Source organism: Platalea leucorodia, assembly GCF_965183815.1.
Source record: "Platalea leucorodia genome assembly, chromosome: 23".
Lineage (NCBI taxonomy): Eukaryota > Metazoa > Chordata > Aves > Pelecaniformes > Threskiornithidae > Platalea > Platalea leucorodia.
In genome coordinates this window covers 910,868-932,251 of record NC_138845.1, presented here as the reverse complement: position 1 = coordinate 932,251, position 21,384 = coordinate 910,868, and the positions used below count along the sequence as shown (strand labels likewise).

Below are 21,384 nucleotides of genomic sequence, written 5' to 3'. Positions count from 1 at the left end.
GTGCGGGCAGGGGCTGGGTGCGGGGTCCCCGGGGCGCCCCCCGGGGCCGCCCCCGCCCGCTGCCCGGTGCCCGCCGCCCGCTGCCCGGTGCCCCCCCCGCGGGGGCGGCGGGCCGGGATTGGCGGGGCGCCGCGGAGGCGCCGCCCGGCCCCAGCAAGTCTCCAACTTTCTTCCTGCCTCCCCTCGCCGTCGCCTCCCTCCTCCGCCCGCCCTGCCGCGCTCCCTCCATCCCGGGAGCCCCGCGGAGCCCCGCGATGCTCCGCTGCCGCCTGCCCCTGCTCGGGCCCTGGCTGCTGCTGCAGGTACGGGGGAACCGGGCGCGCCCCGGCCGCACCCGCCCGCGGGCGGCAAAGTTGCTGCTGCCGCCGGGGGGGTGCGCGGTTCCTGGGGGAACGTGCAATTACTGGGGGTGGGGGTGAGGGGTGTGCAGGTCCAGGAGGGGGGGTCGTGCAATTATTGGGAAGGTGGTACGATTCCGGGGGGTCCGTGCCGTTCCGCGGGGGTGAACGTGCAGGGGGGGGTCGTGCAGTGGTGGGGGGGACGTGCGGCTACTGGGGAGACGTGCGTTTCGGGGGGGGGGGCTGCCGTGCAATCGCGCGGGGGCTCAGTCACCGAGATAGCGGACAACTGGGGGGGGGCTTGTGCAATTCTGAGGAGGGGGTCGTGCAATCACGGGGGGGCGTTTGCAGGATGGTGAACGGGAGAGTTGTATGGCGGGGGGGCACGGGCCAGGGATTGCACAGCGGGGGGGTCCTGCTCGCCCCAAGTTGGAGAGGGCTCGGGGCTGTCCCGGACTCTGCGCGGGGGGTGCGGGGCATCGCGCTCGGACATCGGGCGGAGTTGGGGTCCAGGGGGTCCCGTGGGGCGGGGGGAGTAGCGGGGGGCCCGCCGCCGGTGCAGCCCCCATACACCCCCCGGTTGCGAGCAGCACCCCCCGGCGCAGAGCGCTGAAGGCGCCGTCTGCCAGGTGCGGGGGGGGCAGCGAGATGCGCGAGACGGAGCCGCGCGTGAGCGTGGGGGCGGCCGCGCGTGGGCGGGTCGGGCCCTCTGCCGGGGGGGCTCTGCGGGGGGGCCGGGGCCCCTGCGCGCCGTAGGGGTGCACTTGTCCCGCACCCTGCACCAGCACCGCACCTGCGGGTGGGAGCCAGCGGACACGGCCTGCAGCGGGGGGAGGCAGCGTGAGTCCCCCATCGGCCGGCTGCGCCCCCGCCAAGGGTGTGAGCACTGAAACCACCTGCAGAGGTGATGCCTCATTTCTGTCCTGACTTGGTGCGGGCTCAGCTCCAGCACCGGCGTGGCCTTCACCTCTGCCGAGGGGGGCATCCCCCGCCAGCTCCATCTCCCCGTCTCGCCGGGGTGCCCCCTCAGCCAAGTGCATTTACCCCAGGGACAGGCTTGGCCTTGCCAAGCTGGGTGGGGGCTTTGCCTGTTCCTGCCCCTTTGCCTGTCTGTAGAGATTGAGGAAAGGCTGCAGCTGCAGAGACATCCTCCCCGCCCGCAGAGCCCTCCCCGTGATGTCCCCCGGTCCCAGATACTAAATGCTTCCCAAGGCCACTCACCCCTGTGTGTCCCCCCTCTGCCACCCTCCTCTTGGAGCCCAGCAAGGCTTTTCCCCACAGCGGGAGCTGCCAGGTTTGGGGGCTACAGCTGCATCTGGCACGGGCGTCTGTGGTGGTCATGAATGGGGGGATTTGTGCCCCCCCAGGCCTGCCGGGGGGGCCAGGCTCATCACCCAGCAGATCTGATTTCCTGACACTCCATTTTTACTTTCTGTGTTTCATGAATAAAATCAAACGAGTCAATTCCCTCTCGGGAATTGGATGCACATCAGGGACCCCCCCCCCCGCACAACCCTACCCCCCAGGCAAAGGCTCTTGCAACTTGTCTCTCTCTGGCACGCTCCTCTCTGTACGTATATAGATGGATAGATGTGTGTGTGTGCGTGCGTGTGTGTCTGTGTGGGGGTGGCTCTGCGTGACCCCCCCCTCCCCGTGTCCATCTAACGCAGAGCATCTGTCGGTGCTGGAGCTGCTTCAAGACAAATGGTTTTGTTTTGATGAAATCAGGAGCAGGGCGCTGCCCCTGTCCCCCTCCCTGCCCGCACAGGCAGCAGCGGTGGGGGGTGAGGTGGGGGCTCGTGGCTGGCGGGAGCGGGCCCGTCCCGGGCACGGGGTGGGCACGTGGGTGCGGGAGCCTCCTGCTGCGTGCGTGGGATAACCCCGGGAGATGCTGGCGGGGGCAGTGAGCCCCAGCCCCTCTGTGGTGCGGGGCCAGGACCACGCAGTGGTCTGTGGGCTTCCTGGCGTGGGGACCGGTTGCAGGAGGGGCCGGGCTCTGCGCAGCCTGCGCCAAGCCGGGTCGCAGGGGAAGGGAGATGGAGCTGTTCCTGCCCCCTCAGTCCTCTGGGCCTGTTGGGGAGAAACTTTCCCAGCCCCTCTCAGGGGACAGGAGGCAGCCTGACAGGCGAAGGGCCCCGCCGGCTCCCCCCTGGCCCCAGTTGCGGCACTGGACCTGAGCTCCTCAGTGCCGCGTCCCACCAGGGCCGGGGTTGTGGTGGGAGCGATGGGCAAAGAGGCAGATGTGTCTGCCTCCCCCGGGCGAGCACCTGGCGTGCAGTGGGTGCGTTCGCCCCTGGGGTGTGTGTTTGTGAGAGCGTTCCTGCTGCAGGAGGGACGGACCCCCCAGGGTGTCTCCCCACCACGCCACACGGTGTGTTTGCTGATCGTCCCCGCTGGGTGTGTTTGTGTGCATGCGGGTGTGCATCTCCCTGCTGGGACAAGGTCTCCCAGCCCAGCGGGTGCCCATCTCTGCTGCTTGTGTGCAGATCACCTCCCCTGGCCCCCCGCCCTTCATGGTTGCTGCTGCTGCCTGGGATTTGCCTTCTCCTTCCCTGAGCCTGGGCTTGGGATGGCAGCGCTTGGGCAGGCAGGAGAGATGCTGCCCAGTGCTCCCCGCGGGTGATCTCCCTACCTCAGCCTTCCTCAGGCTGCTGGTGTATGTTTATGCATTAGATTTTTTCTGTGCATTGAGCATTAAATCTTGGGGGTCCCTCACAGTAGGGTGGGTCTGGCTTCCTGCTAGTTTGGGTCCCATCCAGCCCCCCCAGGTGCACCCGGGAGCAACGGGAGAGACCCATGGCTGGGGCAGGCTGGGTGTAGCTCCTGGGTGCTTCCTACAGCCATCCTGGGGCTCAAAGAGGCGGCTGTAATTTTGCAGAGAGGAAGGGCAATTCCTGGCCGGCAACCTCCTGGCCTTCCTGGGAGGCGGATGCCAGCCTTAGCCTCGTGGTCCCTGATGCCCAGGTGACGGTGTGATCCACACCAGGTGCTGAACAAGAGCCAGCAGTGGAGGAGGGTGGCGTGCCACTGGCCTCGGAGCTGGCGGGAGTGATCGGGGTGCAGCCAGGCTGCCTGGGAGGAAAGTGGGGTGTGGTGGCTCGGTGCAGCAGCGGGGCTGGAGCCAGGACACTGGGTGTCTTTCCTTACCCCTGCTCTGGCCCCGCTGCCTGCCTGTGCCTTTGCAGGAACGTGCCTCCCCAGCACCGTGCCTCGGTTTCCCTCCTTCCAGGCAGGCGGGGAGGTGAGATAGCAGGTGTCTGCGAAGCACCTGGAGTGTTGCTGGCAGGTTTTCCTTCCTGGATTAACCCTTCCCAGGAAAATCCTGCCTTGCAGTGCCGGTGGCCATGCCAGCAGGAGGCTGGTGGCATGGGACATCAGCCTCCAGGAAACTCACCCCGCTTCATTCCCTTTCCTTTGCTGTCACCCAAGAGCTGTCACACGTCTACTGGGGTTGTTGGCTGACAGATGGCTTTGCTCTTAAGCAGATGCTGCCAGCCCTTTTGGTGCAAGGACACCCCTGTTCACACACACCCCCCCCCCAGCTCCCATTAATGGGGAGAATTTAACCCTTTCGTGGCTCAGAGATGTATTCCTCCTTTGGGGCCAGGGGAAGGGAAATGGGGTTTGGGTGGTGGCTCAGCCCTGCAAGCCCCTGTCTGGCCAGGGGTCCCTCTGGGTGCAGAGCTGCAGGGACCGGCCCCAGCAGGATGGTGCTCAGATGGTGCCTGCCAGGGCCGGGGGAGCGGCTGCATGTGTCCCCCCTCTCCCAGTTCCTGTGGATCTCCTGAGCTGACCGTCGTTGCGGCGGGTGCTGTGTGCTCAGCATGGCTGAGCTAATCTATCGCCAAACAAACACACACTGTTATTCCGAAAGAAGGTTTCCAAGCGACTCATTTCCCTTTTTTTAATAACTCTTCCCTGTGGTGCCCTTTGCACCCTGAGCTGGGAGATTCAATAAGGCTGGAGCCTGGAGCGTGGCGCAGCTCAGCCTCCTGCCGAGGGGGGGGGAGCAACGGCTGGGAAGGGGGGGCACCCAGGGGTGCCCCCCGGCCAGACCCACTCCTGCTCTTCCACTGTGTTGTTCTGGCTGAAATCTGGGGCCTGCTTTATTGCTTTTTCCCCCCTCTTGTTTTTAATTGCCAGTTTTCTGCCAGGCACTGGCGGGGGGGCTGGGAGGGGGTGGTCTGAGCTGGGACAGCAAGGCAACCAGCAAAGCGGGCGCTTCCCTCTGCAACAGCAGCACTAAGCTGAGCACCCATCAGTCCCACTGCTAATCACACCCATGCCAATTAACACTCCTAGATTAATGACTTTTGCCCCCCTCCCTGCATCCACAGCTCCTCCTCCCGGGGAGCCAAAGTCCCGGCAGCTGGTGGCCCAACAGTGGGGCGATGCTGCGCTGAGACCCCGGCAGCCAAAGCCTCCCACCCCCCTGCCTGCCCTGGCCAAGCTCCAGCATCTCTGAAGAGCTGCCTGGCTCAGCCTTTGCGCTCGGGCGCTGAAGGTAAATGGCCCAGGAAAGATGAAGCTTCCTCTCCAGCCGCTTGGATTGCTACTAAAGAAATAATCACGTCCCTGTGCCTGTGTTCCCCCCTCCCCGCCTTTTTTCCTGATCGCTGTTGCAAAAGGAAAGTCATTGTGGAAATGAGCACCCAGCCTGCAGAAATGATCAGCTGCAAAGAGCCTGCAGGGCCCTGCACTCACGGTGGGATTAATTTTCCCCTCCCCAAATAAATCCCCATCAGACCCTGTTGCGCAAACAGGGGCTGACTGCTGTACACCCGGGGCATGGCAGGTTGCTCAGCCCAGTGCTGCTGGTGGTACAGACCCTGTCCGACCCCTGTGGCTGTCCCAGCAGCTAGGCTGGCCTCAGCGCGTGTCACGGTGGGCAAAGACCCTCTCATTCCTTCTCCTGTCCCCCCAGCACTGAGCAGCAGAGCCTCTGTCTTCAGCTCCTTGGCGTGCAGAGCGATGCTTTACGCTGCTTCGCCTGGCACCTGTTTGGGACCAGGAGCCTGGGCAGGGTGGTGCATGCAAAGCAGGGCCAAATCCAGCCCCCGGGCGTTGTGAGGGGGCTCCCAGAGGACCGTGGGCTGCAGGGACCCGTCATCCCCTGCTCCTGGTGGGAGCCAGTGCCTGGCTGTGGCAGGGCACAGCCCCTGTGACCTCAGGACGGCGCAGCCCGAGAGGAGCTGCAGCCCCAGCAATGCCCTTGAGGGTCCCCGGCACCCCTGGGTCTCTCACAGGTTTTAATCAGTCTGCTACCAGGGGGGATGCAGGGGACAGCCGTGTCCCTGCCGCTGCTCCTCCCTTCCTTCTCTTCCTGGGAAGAATAAACCCCGGCTGGCCCTGGGAATGTGCCGGGGGATAGATGGGGGCAGCAGGGGGGGGCGCAGTGCTGGGGGGGGACAGGGACAGGGTCCCCGCTGAGGGGACAGCCCTGCATTTGCCCCTCTCTGCGGTGACCTTCACACCAGCCCTGCCTCATCGGGGGGCAGCGGGAGGGGGACTGTGGTGCAGGGTGGAGGGGGGGGCTGGAAATGCAATTTATGATCCCGCCTGATACGATCTTATAAAATTTCCCGGGCACACTCGAAATTACATTTCCATAGCTCAGGAGAAGCGATCTCCTCGCACGCCGATACCTGCCACTTTTATGGCTACATTTATTGCAATAATAAAGTGAAATGGTGAGGCAAGGGGGCGGGGGGGGAGAAAAGGCAGCTGGGCAGAAGGTGGGGGCTGCGTTCCTTAGGGCCTGGGGTCCCCCTGGTTTGGAGGTGGCTCAGGAGAAGCTGCCACCACTCTGCACCCCCCAGAAAGACCTCGCCCTCCAAAGAGCCAGGGAAGCTCTGGAAGGGTGGAGGGAGCTCTTGCAGCCTGTTCCGCTGTGGGGAAACTGAGGCAGAGCTGCAGGGGCCGAGGAGGGGGAATGCGGGCATCCTGGATGGGCATCCCTGGCTGCTGGGGATGCAGGAGCAACCTGGGACTAGTTCCTGCTGGCTCTGCCTCCCTTTCCTCATACGCCATCCATGTGAGCTGCCCATGTCTGCACATTCCTGCCCATGTCCAGCCCCGGCTCCTCCCGTGCTATGGCAGCACGAGGGGCTCAGCCAAGGGAGCCGCGGCCCCGGCACCGTGGCTCGTGCTGGGCATGCAGCGGTGTACTGGCCGGGGAGCTGCCCCTCTCCCCAGTGACCCCCAGCCCCTTCCACCCCGTCGCCACGCGGTGCCTGGTCTGAAGCCGGGCGTTTCAGGCGGGCTGGGCTCTGGCTGGCTTTGGGGAACACTGGCAATGTGCTGCCTGGGCAAGCAGGATTCAATTTCCTCCGAGCCCATCAGCCCGCGCGTCCCCGTCCCTCCTGCCGCCCCCATGCCCCCTCGCCACTGGCTTGTGCACACCCACCTGCACATCCCTCTCCCCCTTCCCGCTCCGTTTATCTCCTCATTTTCTCATTCATTCTCCTTTCTTCCTTGAGTCCAATGAGTCACACAAGCCCTGAATCCTTTGCCTGGTGCTGTCTCCTCCCTTCTATTATATTTTTTCCTTTGCTCTTAACAGCACTTTTCTTTTTCACCCGTGGGGGGAGAGACTGGGGATGTACATTTTTCCCTGCTCCCCCCCCCAGCCACCTACCAGCTCCTGTCTCACCGTGAAGCCCTTAAAAGTAATAAATAAATAAAACAACGGCTGAGAAAAGAAAAGGCAGGAAACGAGTGACAGGGAAAAGGAACCAAAACGAAAGAAAGAAGAAGGAGGAAAAAAAAAAAAAGTCCTACTCGGGCTATGAAATATTTATTAGCCAGCGCGTGCCGAGCGCGTTAATAAAGCTGCAGCATTTGCATATTTTTTCCGTCTGCAAGGAGCGAGGTGTCTGTTTAGGGGGTGAAGGCAAACGCGTCTGTGGGAAGCTGATTTCTCCTAGCCCCGTGCAGGTCGTGCTCCCACATGAGGTGACGCCAGCCCTTGCGCGAGCATCGCTTCAGGCAGGGGTGTCGCCAGGAGCAGGACCCCAGCACAGCTCCCGCGGGTCCTGCTGCCACCACAGGCTGCGCGTGCAGGGTGGGTGTCGGCAGCTCTGGCAGCCCCGCAGCGCTGTAATGACCCGATGGTGGATTTGGCTTTGGCAAGCTGATCCGGGCTCTCCCCCAGCCGAGGATGTGCTGGTGCTGGGTTCGCCCATCCTGGTGCTAGAGGTTCTGCAGCCACCTGCCTGCTGGGCTGTGTTCGGGTGTGTGCGAACTGCTAGCAGTAGCAGAGGAAAGATCGGGGAGGCCTTTGGGTGGTCACACTGAGCTCACCTCCAGGGCAGGATGTGTGTGGGGTGTGGGTGCGGGTGTGTGTGGCAGGGTGGCAGGGTGGCCGTGCATGAGTGCATCCAGACTTGTCCCTGTCTGTCACCTGCTCGACCCCTCAGTGCCTAGGACTGGGGCAGGTTCAGCATCCCCCAGAGCCTGACGCCCTTTTCGCCCCACCACATCCATCCTGCCCGTTGTGCTGGGGTGCGTGGGGCAGCTGGTGCTGCTTCCTGTGGCTGGGTGGGGGCTCACAGCTGCAAGCAGGGGGGGCAGGAGGAGGGGGCTGAGTGACATCGGGGGGCTGCAAGGTGAGGAGGCGATGGGCCATGCGTGGGCAGTGGAGGGTCCAGCTGTGGGGTGAGCCGCTGCCTGTACAGATGTGGGGCGGTGTGCCGTGTGTGGCAGGGCTGGTGCTGGCTGTGCCAGTGAAGGTGGTGGGGGACACCAAGCAGACCCAGCACCCCTGGGCACCCTGGCCCTGGAACTGCTGCCCAGGGATGGGCTTTCAAGCATTTTTGAGCTGGGAGTCAGTGGGACATGGGCGTGGTTGCTGGGGACAGCTGATGGGGTTTCTACTCTTGCCCGCCCTTCCAAGACTGTCCTGCACCCCGTTCCTGCACCCCCTGCCCATGACACCCCCCCACCTGCCCGGCAGCCCACAGCGCTCCCCTATAAACCCTGCTGGGCTGCACGCCGCTCCCGTCCCTGGGTTCCCCCTCACCTGCCCTACTCCCTGTCCTGCAGCCCTGTCCTTTTACCCTTGAGTCCTCTCCACCGGAGGAGCAGCATCCTCGGTCACAGCCTCCCCGGGCAGGGATGGGCAGCCAGGCTGGGTCTTGCTTTGTGCTTCTGGTCTGTGGCCCCCGGGCTCCTCCCAACTCCACCAGCACCCTGGACCCAGCCCAGGTGTCCCTAACAGCAGGTTAATTCGTTGCCCTGGCACCAAGGAGCCATCACTGCAGATTTGCCTCATGGGGACTTTCATTAGCAGCCTGCCACTCAGCAGCCCCATCTGCACTTGCCAAGTCAGAGCGGCACGCTTGCGCCCGGGGGGGCAGAGGCATGGCCGTACCCCCGACACGTACTGGGGCAGGTGCACAGGAGGCACAGGAATGCGTTCTTCCGAGGGTGCTCAAACACTGAGGAGCAGGGGCTCCCCTGCAAAGGCACACATGCAGAGCCACCTCACTTCATGTGCGCGTGTGTAACTGTGCACGTATGCACGCAGATGTGCTCACAGGGACGTGCAGGACATGTGAAGGCATTCATGCACATTCAGCTGCAGGCAGAGAAGCGCATGCACACACAAGCAACCACAGGCATTTGTTGCATTCACCTGCATGCTGCAGGTGCACACTGGGCCGGGCAGGCACTGGGAGATCTTGGTGCACACCTGCTGGCACCCGTGGGCGTGCACACTCGCATGCAGACACGGGAGCACGCACACTCAGAGCTCACTGTGCGCTCTCGCCCACACGCAGTCGTTCAGACGCGCGTTGCACACCTCAGCACGCTCAGGCGCGTGCTTGGGTCCCTCCCCGCAGCCCAGCAGAGCCCACCACTGCACCGCGTCACCCTGCCACCGCATTAGCACCCGCGCGGCGCCAGCGAGATAAATGGGAGCTGTCAGAGGCACCTTGTTTGCTGCTAACCTTTGGAAATGCCACACCGCCCCGGGCTGCGCTGTGCTGGGGGGAGCGGGCCCACGGGGATTGTCGCTCACCACCTCCAATTAATCTCCTTGCACTAACGAAGGCAGCAGGGTGACAGGGGAGAGAATGGCTTGACCCTGCGCCCATGGGGAGAGCTGGAGATCCCGATCTGCAGATCATCACCTGCTCTGCCACTGACCTCCACCAAGGCGGGGGGATGGCTCAGAGCCGGGTGCAGGGGACAGACTGGCTGTAGGGACAGGGCCTTTGGTGGGGGTTGTTGTGGGTGCTCTGCTCCTGGCACAGGCAGGGGCTGTTTTGCCTTGAGATGGTACCCCACCAATTGCGGTCCCATTCCCAGGGTGCTGGGAGCTCATCACAGCCTTCACTGGGGCACCCCGCCCCTCCGTGCGCTGATCCGCTCCCCTCTGCCAAGGTGACCGTAGGTCTCAGGGGAGCAGCTGACGGCACTTGGCCCCACCAGCAAATGGGATGTGAGTAGCCATCACTGCTGGTCCTGACAAGCCAAATTGATGCCGGCACCAAGAGCCTTCCCAGTCCCTCTGCAGCCACCCCCAGCCCTTCCTGAATCCTTGCCTGGCTGCTTGTGCACACACGGAGTGACACACGGGTGCCTGCAGACGCATGGCAGCCCTGCACAGTCACACACACGCACAGAAAATTGCACAAGGGGCTTGAGAGCAGCAAAACCACATGTTGTTGTCTGGGGGTAATGCATGGATGCAGCAGCACATGCATGTGTAACAGTAAAAAACAAGCGTACCAGACAAACACACATGAATGGTGCATCAGAGCCAGAGCCTAGCAGGCAGCGGAACCAGGCACAGCCCTCCTCTGGCACAGGGGACAGATCCTGGTGCAGCCAGGGAGGGAGGGGGCTCTGCGCACACCCGTGCAGGGCCAGGAGGCACTGGGACTCCCACTTATGCTTGTGAAGCGTGCCTAAGAGGTTCACGTGCACATGTGTGCATGCTGCACCCCAACCACTCACAAGCAGAAACATTAATATTTAACGCAAGGTGTGAGTGGGACCTGCCCTGAATGCCGACAGCGCTGGCAGGGTGCAGGGGGGTGACCTTGGCTCCCCTCAGCACTGTCACAGAAGAGGCTTGCCATGGCCCTGCTGTACCACGCCCCTTGCCTGCAGGCTCCGAGACCCCTGGCCAGCCGGGGGAAGCTGTCCTCCTGGGGCTGCACCAGGGGCTGTGTGTAGTGAGGGTCTCCCCCACACCCCCGTGCTCCCCACAGCCCCGGACTACGTTCATGCTGCAATCGATAGCCCTGGCTGCATCGGCAGTCGCTGCCCTGCTCTGCAATTCCCTTTCATCCCCTGCTCCCCCAGCAGCTCCTGGGGAGGGACCTGGGGGTGGGTGGGAGGCTGCCAGCCTGGCCCCTCGCCCTGAAGCACACCCCTCTCCCCACAGGGACAGGGGCCTCTTTCCCCCGGGAGTGCCCTGTCCTGCCCGTGCCCAGTCCGTGCCCCACAGCCCCTGACCCCACCCCGCCCCATCCTCCTGCACAAGCCTGGCCTGGGGACCCGCAGCCCTCAGTAATGGAGGGAGCTGGTGTCAGCACCTCCTTCCCCAGTACGTGCCCATCCCTACTGTTTCCCACTGCATCCCCTCCCCACTGCCTGCCCGTCCCTGTCACTTCCTTGTCCCTACTGCATCTCTGTCTCCATCAGTTCCCCATCACAGCCCCGTTCCCGTCACATCCCCATCCCCATCCCCACTGCATCCCCCTCACCGCTAGCAGGGGATCATGGAAGGGGGGTGAATTGGAAAGGGAAACTGAGGCAGAGGGAGGAGAGCTGCGGTGGCTCACGTAGCACTGCTGGGGGGAACCAGCCGTCCTGGCTCTCAGCCCTAGCTGAGATGGAAAGCCAGCGCAGAGCTGAGAAACCTCCAGAAATCTTTCTCAGGCTGGTGGGGGCTTGGGCGGCGTGTGCTTGTGTGTGCGTGTTCCTCTGTGGGCTGCAGTGTCCGCGCTGCTCCCTGTCCCCTCGCTGTGAGTACAGGCGGGTTTTGGGAGCTCCCCTTCCAGCTGCGGGGTTACCGGTGCCCCTTGCCTGCCGGTGCTCATCTCGTGGTTAGGGAGGCCCACTGCCTCCCCACGGTGGGATGCGGGGCGCTCCCAGGCTGATGAATATGTACGAGTGGGATTAACGATGGAGCTGGGGTGGAGGGGGAGCGGCGGCCTCGCCGGGGCCACCGTCCCGTGTGTCCCCCCCGCAAAATGCTGCTCTCCTGGCCGGAGGGGGGGTGCTGGGGGGCTGCCCTTCTCCCCCTCCCCCATTTATCTCTCCATCTCGCGGTCCTGCCGCGCTCGCTCCCTCTCTCTCTGGCTGGTGAAGGCACGCGGCTTTGAAGCTGCGTTGAAATATAGATAAGGGCGAAGGCAGCAGCCGCGCTCAAAGAGAGATTGAGGAGGGAGCCGGGGGACGGCCAGACCGGAGCGGGGGGCTGCTTCGCACTGCACAGCCCCCGTCCCCCCTCCCCGGGCTGGGCTGAGACCCCACAAATCCTCCTCCCCTGCCCACAGACCCGGGGCCGGGCAGCCCTGCCTGGACCGGCCGGTTCCCGGGGCAGGGGCAGAGCCGGGGCAGAACGGCCGGTGCCGGCGGCAGCAGCCCGGGCTGCCTCCTCTGCCGGGGCGGCACGGCGAGAGCGAGCTCCTGCAGAGCAGATTTACAGGCTCAGCCCGGCACACGCAGCATCAGGGTGATAAGGCAATAGATCCCGGAGACAGCAGTGCGCAGCCTGGCCGGAGACTCCGGCTCAGCAGCTGGAGAGGGACGGGGCAAGCGTGGGGGCCCGTGGCCGGGGCAGCCCCCCCGATGCTGCCCCATCCCTGCTGGGTACCCAGCACACAGCCTGCCTGACCACGGAGGAGGGGGCACAGGGGCACCACCCCTCTCTGATGGGGGGCATGGGAAAAGCGCACTGAGTTCTGAGGGGGAAAGAGCGTTGAGGCATTCTGGCAGTGGCGCAGGGTGGCTGGTGCCAGGATGAGACCCCAGCAATGGCAGGCAGGAGCCATCCCCAGCACCCCCTGCCCTGCCTCCAGCCCCACTGGCTCGGATTCAGCGCTGAGGCATGCCTCAGTTTCCTGTGGGGGCACAGTCCCCCCCACTCCCCCCAGGCCCTTCCAGCTGGCACCTCTGCTCGCAGCCCTCCTTCTCCGCTCCCCTCCTCCCCGCGGCCCCCTCGGGAAACAGGTCGTCCAGAGCAAAAACTGCCAGAGCAGCCCGAGCACCTGCCAGCTCGCGGGCGACAGTGATTGACGAGGCTGGGGCTGACGGAGCAGCATCCCGCGTGCCGGGAGCAGCTGGCAGGGCAGACAGGGGCACGCTGGGCACCAGGGTGCAGAGCCGGGAGCAGCCAGACTGAGGGATGGGGAAGCGGGGGGGGCAGGCGGGCTCAGGCAAGGGAGGGACATGGGACACGTCAGAGATGGGGTCCCAGGGCTGAAGAGGTGCCAGCTGGCTCTGCTCGCTGCTGCTGAGCCGCACGATTTCAGTCCCGGCAGCCAGACAGGCAGAGCAATGGCCGTGGGGAACCTCAGGAAGGGGACGCTGTGGTCCCGTCCCAGCTGGCGCCTGGCAGGAGGCAGGTCTCAGCCCCCTCGGTGCACAGAGTCCCTTTCTCGACCGGTGTGGCTGGGAGCTGCCGCATGACACTCCAGCGCTGGCTGCATCTCCAGAGGGTCCTGGTGTGCCAGTGCCCATCAGTGCCTCCTTACCTGGGCTTGCAGCTCGCCCAGGTTGGAGAGACCAGGCAGCTGGTCTCCATCGCGGCTCCCTGCCTCGATTTACCTCACCAGGAGAGGAGCCGCCTTTCCCCACCCTATGAGAGCCTTTGTCAAGGCCTCCTGGCTCTGTGTTGGCCAAGGGGACGTCCCCGTGCTGGTGCAGGGACCTTGCAGCCGTCTGGCATTTTCCTCCCCTCCACTGCCCATCTTTTCTGCTTTTGCTGCAAATTCCCTTCCTTGACAGAATACAGTAAGTGACCCCAGCCCTTCCCCCACTCCCCGCTAGAGCAAGGGGTCCCTGTTCATTCCTCGTGTGCCCCCCCTCTGCACACAATGCACCCCACTCTTCAGCCATGTCCGCCCAGTGCAATTATCCTGGAGGGCGGAGCAGCTGCCGTACAGCCTGGCGGGGGTCTCTGTAATTTCTGCGGCAGATCAGAGGCACTGGGTAATGCAATTAGGCTTCCCTGGCAGGCGGCGCAGGGCTCTGATGCCTCCCCTTCTCTGTGCACGCTGCTGCCCCCCACCCCCCCCTGCATTTTAATAAGCCTCAGCTGTGGTGGGGCAGGCAGTCATGAATTGTCCAGCATCATGCTTTTTCCCGTCACAGGGACATGGGTGATGCTGGCAAAGCAGCCCTGGCTCCTGGGGTGTGGCTGGGACAGGCCCGTGTGGGGCTGAGCAGGGGCTGGGGGTGGCATGGGCAGGGTGCAGCCACACTTGGCTCTGGGCACAGCTGGGGGCACGGCGCATTGGGGGGCATGGTGCTGAAGGGGTGCATGGTGCCGGAGGGGTGCATGGCCACAGAAGGGATGCAGGGGTGCAGGGTGGGTACACAGACACAGAAGGGTGCATGGGGACAGACAGGAGGATGAGCAAGGGGGCGGCAGGCACAGCTCATGCGGTCTCTGCCCTCTTTTCCCCAGACGGTGTGTGCTGGGGGCCACATCGCGAAGACCCTGGGGTACCTGGAGCTGGGCACCTCTGGCCTCCTCAAGGATGTCCCCTATGGCACCCTGAAGCCCCCGGTGCTTGACCCCAGGCGGCTGATTCCGGCCGAGCCCCCCCGGGGTGCGGGGACACCCTCAGGCGCTGCACAGAGCCCCTGGGACTGGCAGAAGAACCAGACGGCCGGGGAGCTGCCGAGCCCCCGTGCCCGGCGCAAGCCCTCGCTCAAGTCTGGCCGTGCCAAGAAGATTTTTGGCTGGGGCGACTTCTACTTCAACATCAAGACACTGAAGTTCAGCCTGCTGGTGACAGGGAAGATTGTCGACCACATCAACGGGACCTTCAGTGTCTACTTCCGCCACAACTCCTCCAGCCTGGGCAACGTCTCGGTCAGCATCGTGCCCCCCTCCAAGGCGGTGGGCTTCGAGGTGCTGGTGCCAGCCCCCCCGCCATTCCCCCGCCCACCCCCCCAGCAGAGCACCCTGCCTGAGGGGCGCCCGGCCAAGGCCCTCAACTGCCACGTAGAGTACGAGAAGACCAACCGGGCACGGAAGAACAAGCCCTGCCTGTACGACCCTTCCAAGGTGTGCTTCACCGAGCACACGCAGAGCCACGCCGCCTGGCTCTGCGCCAAGCCCTTCAAGGTCATCTGCATCTTCATCTCCTTCCTCAGCATCGACTACAAGCTGGTCCAGAAGGTCTGCCCCGACTACAACTTCCAGCACGACAACCCATACTTTGGCTGACATCGTCGGGAAGGGGCGGCGGGTGCCGGAGCTGGAGGCAGATGGGGGCTGGGGGCTCCTGCACCCCATGGTGGCAGCACGGTGCCCCCCATCACCCCCGCACCAGCCCCTCCTTCATCACTGCAGCACCTCCCTGGGGTGCAGGAGCAGGGCCAGGGACAGCCCGCCCAGGGCACGGCCAGCACAGGGGGTCCTGACCCCACTGCCCACCGCACAGCTGCACTCCCATCCTTGTGGCTGGGCAGGGGGTGCAGGCACGGACCCTGTCCCCCTACCCCATGCCAGGGGCTGGGCTGGGGTCCCCAGGAGTGTGTGGGTGAGTTGGGGGGTACAACCTCATGCAATGGCATTGGCTGGGCATGTGCCACCTCCGGGACGGGCACGGGCACAGTTGTAGCAGGGGGGTTTTGCTGCATGCCGGCAGGTCACCATGCTCAGGAGAGCTCAGGCTTCACCCCGTGCACTAGGAGGGGCTTTTGTCTTTCTGCAGCTGTGGGAGATGTGCATGTGTGTGCGTGTGGACACCAGTCTGCGTGTGCAAGGGCACCTGTCCAGGTGTTTCGGAGCCTTTCCCCCCCACTGGCCCCTCCCAGGCTGCAGCAGCGTTGTGGCACCAAACCAAGCCCCTAGTGCCCCATGGAGCCCGCTCCCCCCCCGCTGGGGAGGACCCTGCCCAGAATCGCCATCCCTCACCCAGATTTGCAGCCCCCCAGTTGCTGCCCACCACCCACCACCATGCCGTGAAGAAGTGCCACTCCAGGGGCAAGGACCTGGGGGTCCCTGTCCCTGAGGCAGCAGGGCCCTTGCTGGGGGCTTCCGTCACCCTGGCTCTGGGCAGGGGCTTCTTCATATTTTTTTAAGAAAATTAAAATGGAAAAAAAGTGGAAAATAAAGAAAAACATTGGAAAAAAATGGAAAAGCGGTGGAGTGTGCTGATCCATACCCCCACGGCGGAGCCCACCGTCCTCCCACTGCCCCCGGGATGGAGGGAGGGGTGGGGAGCAAGGGGGGGACGGGGCACGGTAGGGGTGCGGGGGAAAGAGGAAGGAGGGACGAGGGTGCGGGGGGACAGCGATGGGGGTACAGACGGCGCCCGGACCGGGGTGCCCCCGGTTGGGGGGGGGCGGGTAGCGGGCGGCTGGACCTCCAGTTTCCCGTCGGGCCCCGCGGTGCCGGCAGCCCCTTGGCCCCGCCCTGCCCCGGCAGCGCTCGCGCGGCGTCGGCGGGGCGGGGCCAGGCAGGGACCGGGACCGGGACCGGGGCCAGGACCCGGCCGGGACCCGCCTGCACCGAGGACCGCGGACCGCGATGTGGCCGCTCCGCCTGGGCAGGGTGAGTCTTGGAGCTGGGAGGCGGCGTGCCGGTGCCCGCGGGCTGCCGGTGCCCGGGGAGTCCCGGTGCCCGCAGGGTGTCCCGGTCGCCGGGGTGTTCCGGTGCTCGCAGGTGGTCCCGGTGCCCGGGGGCGGTCCGGGTAGCCGCGGAGGGTCCCGGTGCCCGGGGGAGTCGCTTTCTGCGTACCCGTTTCTCCCGGCCCCCTGCCCGCCCCAGCACCCCTTTGCAGCCGGGAGGCGCAGCTCTTGCCCGACGGGGTTCGGGTCAGCGGCGCCCGGTCCCGGCCCCCCCCCCCCCTCCTGGGCAGCGGCAGCCCCGGGCCGGCCCCCGCCCCCGTGGACTTTGCATCCGTCCCAAAGTCTCCGGGCCAGGGCAGCCACCGCCGCCGGCCTTAGCCCCTGCCCGGCGACCGCGGCCCCGCGGGTGATGCAATGGGTCGTCGGCGGTTACATCATCCGGCACCGGGCACCGGCACCGGGCACCGGCACCGGGCACCGCTGGCGGGGCGAGGAGGGGGGGCACAGTTCCTCTTCCGTGCCCCCCGGGACCCCGGGCTGAGAGGAGCAGTGGGGGCCACCCCGTTGTGCACAGGGGTCCCCCCGCAGCACCGTTCACAATGGGGGAGGCCCCTGCGGGGTAGCTGAGGGTCCGGCCATCCCACCCGGGCGTGCACACATGCACACGCGTGTGCAGCTCTGCTGCACCCGTGCTCTGCACCCGCGGTGGGTTCAGCTGCTGTTCCTGCGGCTTTAGCACTGACTCTCAGTGGAGTCGAGATGCTCCTGCCCTGGCCGAGGGCCCGGGAGACCTCGTGGGGGGTCCCCGTGTGCCTTGTGGGGACCCTGGAGATCCCCACGTGCCCACCCTCGGGGGTGGCACCAGTGGCTGGAGACAGAACACTGGGGTCTTGCTCCTGGCGCTGTCACCTGCTATTCCAGGGACACTTCGGGGGTAATGGGGACTGGCACCCATCTGTGAGGGATTGCAACCTGTCTGCCCCCCCCTCCTGCACAGGCCTTGCAGCGATGTGGTGGCCAGGTGGCCACCGGCATCCAGTGGGTGCGGCACAGCACTGCTGCGGTGGCTGCCCCTGGGCACGTGCCCACCTGGACGGGGCAGGAGAGTCTGGCCGAGAGTGACCCCGAGATGTGGACCCTCGTCCAGAAGGAGAAGGATCGGCAGTGCCGAGGGCTGGAGCTCATTGCCTCTGAGGTGGGGTACAGGGTGCTTGGGGCAGGGGGTGGTGACGGTCCTGGGGGACCCCTGCTCGGGTGGGAGCTCTGCTGCCTCGTCCCTGACCCCACTTTTCCCCCAGAATTTCTGCAGCCGGGCAGCACTGGAAGCCCTGGGCTCCTGCCTCAACAACAAGTACTCAGAGGGGTACCCCGGCAAGAGGTAAAGAGGGGGAGCAGGTGCTGGGGGGCAGGAGGTCGTGGGTGGCATCAGGGGTCCTCCCACAGCTGGCATTTGGCCACAGGAAAGGATAAGGGGAGCCCCAGGGCAGGAGCGGGTGCTTCTGAGGGGAGGCTGTCCTCTCCACCGAGGTCTCCTGTGGGACAGGGTGGGATGCTGTGGGGCTGGTGGGGAGAAGGCCCCCCGTAACCGCCTCCATTCTCCTCCAGGTACTATGGGGGAGCCGAGGTCGTGGACCAGATTGAGCTGCTGTGCGAGCAGCGGGCTCTGGAGGCGTTCGACCTGGATCCTGCCTGCTGGGGCGTCAATGTTCAGCCCTACTCGGGGTCTCCAGCCAACTTCGCAGCCTACACAGCCCTGCTGCAGCCCCATGACCGCCTGATGGGGCTCGACCTGCCCGATGGGGGCCAGTACGTAGCACAGTGGGGCAGCCTGGAGCCTGCTGCCTCCTGGGGGCCCCAGCCTGATCCTGTGCCTCTGCCTTCCCCTGCAGCCTCACACATGGGTACATGTCGGACGTCAAGAGAATCTCAGCAACATCCATCTTCTTCGAGTCAATGCCCTACAAACTTGATGTGAGCTGAGGCGGGCAGGTTCCTGGGGGAAGGGGGGATCTGCTGGCCGAGGTGTTGATCCTGGTGGTGCCCCTGGAGTACCCGAGCTGCTCTGCCATTCCCTGCCCTACCATCCCCATGTCCCAACCACGTCCCAGTGCCGTGGGGTGCTTGGGAGCTGCATGTGGTTCAGCCAAATGTGCTGTGCTCAGAGCTGGGGGCAGGGAGGTGCATGTGCCTTGGCAAGCTGTCTGTCCATCCCTTGCAGCCAGCCACAGGGCTGATTGACTACGACCAGCTGGAGGTGATGGCACGGCTCTTCCGTCCTCGTCTTGTCATCGCCGGCACCAGTGCATATGCCCGCCTCATCGACTACGCTCGTATGAAGAAGGTATGGGGTGGCCGGCTCCATCCCGGGTGACGGGAGCTCTCGTGCCTGCTGCGGTTGGAGGGCAGTCGCACCCCACTCATGGCCACGGGGACAGGGACAGCCTGTGACTCCCCGTGCTCCGTGTCCCCAGGTGTGCGAGGAGGTGAAGGCATACCTGCTGGCGGACATGGCACACATCAGCGGGTTGGTGGCAGCCAAGGCCATCCCTTCACCCTTTGAGCACGCGGACCTGGTCACCAGCACCACACACAAGACCCTGCGCGGTGCCAGGTGAGGCTGCGTCCTGCCGCCCCCTCCCCGGGGAGGATGCCCATCCACGGCGGGGGAGCGCAAAGCAGAGGTTGCGTTTTGTGCTCTGCCTGGGGCCAGAGTTAAGCAGGAGGGACCCACCGGAGGGTGGCAGCAGTGTCTGCACTGCCCCGTGGTGCAGGGGGACAGACCTTGCCATGAGGCAATGGCGGGCAGGCGGGAAGAGCGGTGCCAGCTCTCTCTCGCCGCCAGGTCAGGACTGATCTTCTACCGCAAGGGTGTGCGCTCAGTGGATAAGAAGACGGGCAAGGAGATCCTCTACGACCTGGAGGACAGGGTCAACTTTGCTGTCTTCCCCTCCCTGCAAGGGGGGCCCCATAACCATGCCATCGCTGCTGTGGCTGTGGCCCTCAAACAGGTCCGTGCCGGGGCAGTGGGCTCAGGTCTGGGGGAGACCTCGGCCCCGCACTGACGTGGTCTCCCCTGCTGTCAGGCCAGCTCACCAGCTTTCCGCCAGTACTGCCAGCAGGTGCTGAAGAATGCCAAAGCCATGGCGCAGGCCCTGCTCCAGCGTGGGTACACCCTGGTGTCAGGTAATGCCTCCTTCCCTGTGCTTTTGGGGACAAGGAGAGACAAGGCTGCGGTAGGTTGCAAGTGACACCACTTGGTGTCAGTGTCCCTAGCCAGCAGTGGGGAGTGCGGGTGGGTTGGGGGGCAGAGGAGGAGGTGCAAGGCAGAACACTGCTTAGGAGGCAGCATGGGGGCAGCGCTGCAGAGCAGGGAAGGGGCTGGGACTTGGCAGTGAGGAGAGGGGGTGGCTGAAGGTATTCAGGGCTGGCCATCACTCCTCACCACTTTTCCTTGCTCCCCAGGTGGCACTGACAACCACCTGGTGCTGGTGGACCTGCGGCCCAAGGGCATCGACGGCGCACGGGCTGAGCGGGTGCTGGAGCTTGTCTCCATCACTGCCAACAAGAACACGTGCCCAGGGGACAAGAGCGCACTCACGCCAGGGGGGCTGCGCCTGGGTGAGTGGACGGTACCTGCTCTGGGGGGTCTTCCTGCCTCCATCCAGCCCCTTCCCTGGGGGGGCGGTCCCCAAGCTTTCACCCCAGGGCATCCACCCTCTGTTTCACCCCTCTCTGAGGACTCCTCATGGAATTTGGAGCCAGTTTCTGGCTCAGAGATGGGCACGGGACCCCATGGAGGCCGGGACTTGGGGAGCCCCTTGGTGGGATTGGCTTCTGTGGATGGTGCCCCCAAGCAGTTCCTGGCCCTGATGGGTCTGTCCCCCAGGTGCCCCCGCGCTGACCTCCCGCCACTTCCGCGAGGAGGATTTCCAGAAAGTTGTAGCTTTCATCGATGAGGGCATCGCGCTGGCCCTGGACATCAAGAGCAAAACCAGTGAGTGAGCAGAGGCCCCTGTCTCCCCCCTTCCTGGGTGCCAGTCGGCACCTCTCTGTTTGGTGTGCGAGGACTGCACCCTGAGCTGGTGCCAGCCTCCCCCCTTGCCTGGGCGGGGAAGGGGCTGCTGTAATGTCCCCCCGCCCTTCTTACCCACTCCCCCTCCACCCCCAGGCAAGCTCCAGGAGTTCAAGACCTTCTTGCTGCAGGATGCAGAGACGCAGCAGCGCTTGGCTGACCTGCGCCAGCGTGTGGAGACCTTTGCTCGTGCCTTCCCTATGCCTGGCTTCAGTGACCACTGAGCGGGGGCTCTCGCCCCTCCTGCTGGGCCAAGACTACCTGGTGGCAAGGGGAGGCTTAAAACCACCCTCTGCATTCCTCACTCCCCTTCGGGACTGGGTGCTCCCTCCCCGGGGTGGGGGGCAGCCCACCCCCCTCCTGCTCTCTGTGTTGGGGTACAGAGACCCCCCCCAGACCTTGATGGGGGAGGGACCAGTCCTTGCTCCAGCCTCATCCCCTCTGTCCAACCAAGTCTTGCACTTTTCTATGGGGTGGGGTGGGGGTGCCAATAAAAGTGGGGGCAGAGCCTGCCTGCGTGGAGGTGTGCAGGTGCTGAGCTAAGGAGGGAGAGGTCCGGTGACAAGGCATCGTGAGGACCAGCATCCCCAGGGCCCCTCAGCACCATGCCAGGCTGCTGTGGTTGTATGTGGGGCCTGGACCCCGGGTCCCGCTGCCCATGGTCGTGCCTCAGTGTCCCTACCCCTTCTCCTCCACCCTGGTGCTTCACACAGCAGGCTCTGAGGGTGTGGGGGGGTTGCGCTGAGCCCCGGAGCGTACCCCTGGGGGTACGGTGTGGGGGCAGTGGCCCAGGCTGCCCTCCCTGTTGTCCTGCTGCTGTGGGGTGCAGAGCTGCCAGTGAGACCCCTTTGTCCCCTTGCTCCCTGTGGCACTGCCTGGCTGGAGGTAGCCCAGCCCCTGGCAGGCCAGGCAGCTGCCTGCTCCCCGGCACGTCCTGCTCTCCTGGGTCATCTGTTCCATATTTACTGGCCATGAGTTGCTCCACACAGCCTTAGCCAAACCAAACAGCGCCAGGCAGGACGCCCCTGCCTGGCAAAGGCTAGGCTCCCGCCCCACGGCACATAGCCCAGGGGGAGCAGGGGCTGCGCACGTGTGCAGGACATGCATGTGCATCCACGTGTGGGTGGGTGGGTGGGTGGGTGACCTCTTCCACCCCACACGGCTCTCTTCCTCTCCAGTGGGGCTGGGTCAGGACCCGGGTGGTCCCTG

General features: G+C 65.0%; 2 protein-coding genes across 2 annotated transcripts; both read left to right on the top strand.

The window, feature by feature from the left end:
* Positions 1–254: 254 nt before the first annotated feature.
* NXPH4 (neurexophilin 4) lies at positions 255–14,754 on the top strand (the record flags this gene model as incomplete). Its single annotated transcript, XM_082332239.1, has 2 exons — positions 255–302; positions 13,987–14,754. The coding sequence occupies 2 exons, from the start codon at positions 255–257 to the stop codon at positions 14,752–14,754; spliced, it is 816 nt and encodes a 271-aa protein (XP_082188365.1).
* Positions 14,755–15,994: 1,240 nt separating this feature from the next.
* SHMT2 (serine hydroxymethyltransferase 2) lies at positions 15,995–20,645 on the top strand. Its single transcript, XM_082332720.1, has 12 exons — positions 15,995–16,086; positions 17,101–17,298; positions 17,402–17,481; positions 17,709–17,909; positions 17,993–18,074; positions 18,322–18,444; positions 18,575–18,714; positions 18,946–19,111; positions 19,187–19,286; positions 19,566–19,721; positions 19,990–20,097; positions 20,272–20,645. Exons 1-12 carry the CDS (start codon positions 16,063–16,065, stop codon positions 20,397–20,399), a joined length of 1,506 nt encoding a protein of 501 aa, XP_082188846.1. The 5' UTR covers positions 15,995–16,062; the 3' UTR covers positions 20,400–20,645.
* Positions 20,646–21,384: the final 739 nt, after the last annotated feature.